The sequence below is a fragment of the Mixophyes fleayi genome, chromosome 4 (assembly GCF_038048845.1).
Source record: "Mixophyes fleayi isolate aMixFle1 chromosome 4, aMixFle1.hap1, whole genome shotgun sequence".
NCBI classification, from domain to species: domain Eukaryota; kingdom Metazoa; phylum Chordata; class Amphibia; order Anura; family Limnodynastidae; genus Mixophyes; species Mixophyes fleayi.
Window position 1 is genome coordinate 56,882,025 of NC_134405.1, and position 5,968 is coordinate 56,887,992.

Here is a 5,968-nt window from a genome sequence, read left to right on the forward strand (position 1 = left end):
CTACATTGTGACATGTGGATCTTTTCACCAGTTGAATATAAGTATTATTTCATTCATTTATTGTTTACACTGTTTTTTATTGCATTTTATTGATTTATTACCATTTCATATTGAATATGTGAACACACTCAGTAGTGCAGGAGACTCTTTATTAAATTTTTACACAGATTTGTCATTTCTGGAACATTTGTGTGGTTCCTTTAAGAGTAAACAGCAGCAACTGAGAACAGCGCATTCCACCATTTTCTATATATCTCTATGCATGTAGGCAGTGCAGTGACATGATGTGAGGAGGGGAATAGAGGAAAACTGAAAGTTAGATCATGGAAGGAGCAGGGTGCTCCAACAGCACAGAGTAGTGTTATGACACATTGATGGTAGAAGACTGGTACCAAACACACCTCTGGTTATATGGTGACAATAGCTTATTCTTTAAAATTCTGCAGAAATATACACAGTTACATTGTTCCATAGAGTTCTTTTGTATATTTTGTTTGACATATTATATTTGTAATGCAATCAGGACAATGAGAGTTGGACAGATAATCTATTTCTTGTTACCACAGATAATAACATAGATACATACTTGAACACAACTATGCACAGAATCACACTTAGGTGTATAGGCTCACTAACCTATGAGTCCTTGTTGAATGCTGAAAATTTTATTTTTCAAATATTTGATAGGTTTCCATAACAACATGAAGCACATGAAGAGAAGCACATGAAATGTACAGACTTGTATGCAACAGCATACAAGTCTGGTAACAATAGAGGTAACAATAGAAGGGAAACAGGAAGAGAGAAGGGGCACTGAAGAATTGGGGGCACGAACAATGGGAGTTACAACAACAATTGATGGACAAGTGAAGTATGTGCATTAAATGTAACAGGTGCAGGAGAAGTGTGTAATAACATGAGGCTTTAATAATAACATGTAACCCGTGGGAATCAATGAGATTGCAGCTTTTAGCAGTTCGGTGTATTCAGAATAATAAAAAAGCTGACATCTGATGGGTTACTATAATTATATTTCTGTTGTGGAAGAGAAATGAAATGGGGACATGATGTTTGTGCACCTGACAGACGTTGCAAATACAGGTTATCTGTAGGCTTCAGTGGCACTTATACAGTGCTTGGACATAGAAGAAAGAGTGGTAGCAGAGTGTGTGCATATGTGCAAGAAATATGGGCTGACGATGTCTGGGTATTCCAGGTATAGAGACTGTACATGTTTGTGGGTGACACATAGTATGATGATGTCTGGGTATGCCAGGTATAGAGACTGTACATGTTTGTGGGTGGCACATAGTATGGTGATGTCTGGGTATGCCATGTATAGACTGTACATGTTTGAGGGTGACACATAGTATGGTGATGTCTGGGTATGCCATGTATAGACTGTACATGTTTGAGGGTGACACATAGTATGGTGATGTCTGGGTATGCCATGTATAGACTGTACATGTTTGAGGGTGACACATAGTATGGTGATGTCTGGGTATGCCATGTATAGACTGTACATGTTTGAGGGTGACACATAGTATGGTGATGTCTGGGTATGCCATGTATAGACTGTACATGTTTGTGGGTGACACATATTATGATGATGTCTGGGTATGCCATGTATAGACTATACATGTTTGAGCGTGAAACATAGTATGATGATGTCTGGGTATGCCATGTATAGACTGTACATGTTTGTGGGTGACACATATTATGATGATGTCTGGGTATGCCATGTATAGACTATACATGTTTGAGGGTGAAACATAGTATGATGATGTCTGGGTATGCCAGGTAGAGGTGTGCGGGGGACACAGATCATGGTTGCACTTTGCATTGGATGCCTGTGTCACAACAATGGGAGAGTCCATTAGGTCCAGTACACAGGCAGATCCCCGCACAGCACCCGGATGGTAGTGCCCAGCAGAGAAGGGTCGCTCATCGGCTTAAGGGGGGCACTCTGTCTGGCAGCTTCAGAGCCCACCTGGGTAAGAAAGATGGATAATATAGGATGGAGAGATAAAACAGAAAAATGTCATGTTATCTGACAACATAGTGCCAGCAAAATATTACAATTGACCCAGCTACTCTACACGTTGGTGCACTTTTGTTGGGTCCAATATGCTAAATAGACTGAGAGGGTCTACTTTGCAAATAAAACCCCATTTCCTATTTACAATGATTTGTTTGCTAGATCTTTACTGCAGGGTGTTCAACTTGATGGGCTGAGTGTGTGCAGACTTCTGTCTACGGCTGGCGATAACAGCCTGATGAAACGGTGCTATTGGCTAATTATAGACTTTAGAAGACTATACACAACCACCCCGCAGACTGTATACAACCACCCCGCAGACTGTATACAACCACCCCGCAGACTGTATACAACCACCCCGCAGACTGTAGCCAACCACCCCGCAGACTGTATAAACCACCCCGCAGACTGTATACAACCACCCCGCAGACTGTATACAACCACCCCGCAGACTGTAGCCAACAACCCCGCAGACTGTATAAACCACCCCGCAGACTGTATACAACCACCCCGCAGACTGTAGCCAACAACCCCGCAGACTGTATAAACCACCCCGCAGACTGTATAAACCACCCCGCAGACTGTATACAACCACCCCGCAGACTGTATACAACCACCCCGCAGACTGTAGCCAACAACCCCGCAGACTGTATAAACCACATGCCTATATCTTGGATTAATATCTAACCTTGTTCAGGACGTTTTCTGCAATACTCTGAAGACTTTGTATGCGTTCTGGTTCCATATGTGTGATGTAACATGCGTGTCCAGGACGTGGACGCATGCAGATCAGCAGCTGTAAAGAGAGAGGGGATTTATTAAACCGCTCTTCATGTCAGTTCTTTACTGAACTTTCATCTGCCTGCGCTCCAGAAACCTTTATGTCAAGCACAGTCCCAGCCAGTACCTTGCTGTAGTCATAGACAACACTCGCTGAAGTATTGATGCCAGTGTCCAGGTGAAAGGTCGCCACGCCACCAGCTGGCACTCCTTTATCCGCTCCATCATGCAGAGACATCTGGTAAATCTGAGAGCGCAGAGATACTGATTAGGAGATAATTTATTTATCATTTGTAGCCGGAGTAACCTGCATTTATTACTACCACTGATAAATGGATGCATGTGGAATATAAAGCTCTAATTTTTTTGTACACAAGAAAGATTTATCAAAGATGTAGTAGATAAGAACAACCTTTGGGGGGATTCTGTTAGACACAAGGGGCCTGAGCCATTAAGGAGAGCAAAGCATAAAAACGGAGTAACTTTGCACCTGGGCAAAACCATGTTGCATTGGAGGGGGAGGTAAATTTAAAATGTGGGGACAGAGTTATAGTTGGTGTACAGCATGTCCTAGATCAACTTTAAATTTCAATGTAAAAATGAAACTATCAAGTATTTGTGTGCTACATGAAAAAACAGCCAGTATTTAACTATGTGCAAAATAATAAACTAATATGCACCCCTTGCATTGTAACATGGTTTGTCCAGGAGAATATTTACTCCTTTTTTGCCTTACTTTTTTTAATGACTCAGGTCCAAGGTGTCTCCGGAACGTCCGCGAGACAACTTGTGGCTGAGAATTGTACAGAATTCTCCACTTCCTTGAAGTTCTACCATAATTGCTGACAATGTGCACAGCACGATGCCCACGCGCCACATCACAGGCAATGGAATCTACCTCTTATGTGTAATCCGGCATTGACAGCAAGATGGGTAAATCAGCTGTGAGCCACAGCAACCAAACAGCAAAGCAGCTTTTGTCCGGCTCGTGCAAGTTAAATAATGCAAGGAAACTAGGCTCACCGATGCACCTACCCCGTACTTACAAGGAACGCCATCACTCAGCCCATCCCATCAGCGGGTGCTAACTTCCGCTCCTCCTGGCACAGCCGCTATATAGCGCTGCATCCCATGCACATTGGTGGGAATCTAGTTGCACCAGCGCAAATCGAGGCGCAGGACATCACCAAAGCGCATTTTTCATTTTGCACCTTTCTGCACTTCATAAAAGGCCTCTGACTTGCACTAGGCAGATGAACGCTAATGGCTGTCTGGTTACCATGGTTTTAGTGCAGATTTGTACATGTAGCAGTTAAAATATCAGTTAGCATTGTCTGCTAAATCCAAACAAACTACTCTACAATTTTCTATAACAATTTGATAACTGGAGGCCATGTCCCATTAAAGTGTTTCAGGGATATTTGTATTACACTGGCTGGGAAAGCAGAGGGTAAATGTATTAAGCTCCGGGTTCTTCAACACCCGTGAGTTCGGCGTCTTCGGCGTTTAAATTTAAAGCGGCGCTGCCTTGTAAAGGGAAACTTCCCTTTACAAGGCAGCGTCGCTTTAAATTTAAAGTCTGCACATGCGCATATGGTCCTGACTCTGCCTTTCTGACTCCACTGGACCCATTAGGAACAGGTAAGGTAACGCCATCTTGAGATTCCATTAGTTTGCAGCTTAGTTTTTGCTTAGTAAATGATTAACATCGCAGTCCCCATAGAGGTCTATGGGGGCTGCGGTAACCCACCAAAAGTAGATTAATGCAGGAAATATCTTAACCCCTTCATAACTTGTGTAACTGGACGCGATTTCCTTTAGTTTTGTGGCTGTTTATTACTGTTTCCTTCGGTTTTATGGCTCGTCACATCTTTGTAAATAGACTCCTAAGCATCAAAATATATGTGCAGAGAGCTGAAACGTTGTAAGTACAAAAACTAACAGTAGTGGAGGCAGTCTGCCAAGTACTGTATTAGGCTGCTAGCTTATTAAACTCAATCAGTATATGTCAGATTAAATCTTCAGATCACAGATAGATCAGATAAAACATCTTTAAACGATAGTTATGGTGCCACCAGAAAGCAGCAGAATTGTTATTGACAATAATTTGCTAATCATTTTATCGTGTTACTAATCAGGAAATTTTATCTAAAAAAATTGTAATGGGCTCCCCGTGCAATTCTTCTTTAGCTGTTTACCTGTGAATTTAACTAGTTTGTATGGAAAATGGTTTCAGATATAATTTTAATTAACTGATTAAGAAGGGTCCTTACCGTCTCTGTGTGTTTCTGGCTCATATGCAGTCCCAGCAAGAGTACCCCGAGGAGAACCACAACCAGCACCACCACCACCAGAACCACGCACAGGAGCTTCTTAAAACTGCCGAGACATGGGATCTTTGGGATAGGCAGCAGCTCTGAGTACACCTAATAGAAGGAGAGAAAGCTGGATGAAAGGGAACCTTGACAAAGATCTCTCTACTACAGGATCAGCAGAAGATCTCTCTAACATGGGATCAGCAGAAGATCTCTCTAACATGGGATCAGCAGAAGATCTCTCTAACATGGGATCAGCAGAAGATCTCTCTACCATGGAATTAGCAGATGATCTCTCTAACATGGGATCATCAGAAGATCTCTCTACCATGGGATCAACAGAGGATATTTCCACCAGGAGATCAGTATAACAACAACTCAATAGACCCCCTTCCCAGCCACCCACATAAACTGTAGTAACATTCTCACCCCAGAAGTTAGCTCTGCTGACTGGTCTCTCAGAGTGGCTTAGCCCCTACATTACTCACAGGTGGGGTGTCCATCAAGACATCTTTGCGCTTGTCCATGGCTGACTGTTCTCTCTGATTTCAGCAAATAATATGATTATTCCAGAACTGCTCCAATATATATACCCGGACATGGAATCACGTAATTACTGTAAAGTGCTCCTAAGACTCCATGCTGAGTGTTTACTTATACACTAAAAATATTTAAGGAACAGAGACACTTCTACAATTTGAAGAGGTCTCACTAAAACAAGTTCTACTAGAGATTTGCAAATCATAAATTAGTTAATGCCTAGTGTACAGACTCAGAGCATCCTTTCTTAACCCCTTGTTTAATCTGCAGTAGAAAAAGTCAATCTGTATTTCTC

The 5,968-nt window shown here is 42.2% G+C and overlaps 1 protein-coding gene across 1 annotated transcript; it reads right to left on the bottom strand.

Annotated features, from left to right (window-relative positions):
- Positions 1–726: 726 nt before the first annotated feature.
- SFTPC (surfactant protein C) lies at positions 727–5,660 on the bottom strand. The gene is made up of 5 exons (XM_075205162.1): positions 5,622–5,660; positions 5,092–5,244; positions 2,946–3,065; positions 2,727–2,834; positions 727–1,990 (listed from the first exon to the last, which is right to left on the bottom strand). Exons 1-5 carry the CDS (start codon positions 5,658–5,660, stop codon positions 1,877–1,879), a joined length of 534 nt encoding a protein of 177 aa, XP_075061263.1. The 3' UTR covers positions 727–1,876.
- Between the last annotated feature and the right edge of the window lie 308 nt (positions 5,661–5,968).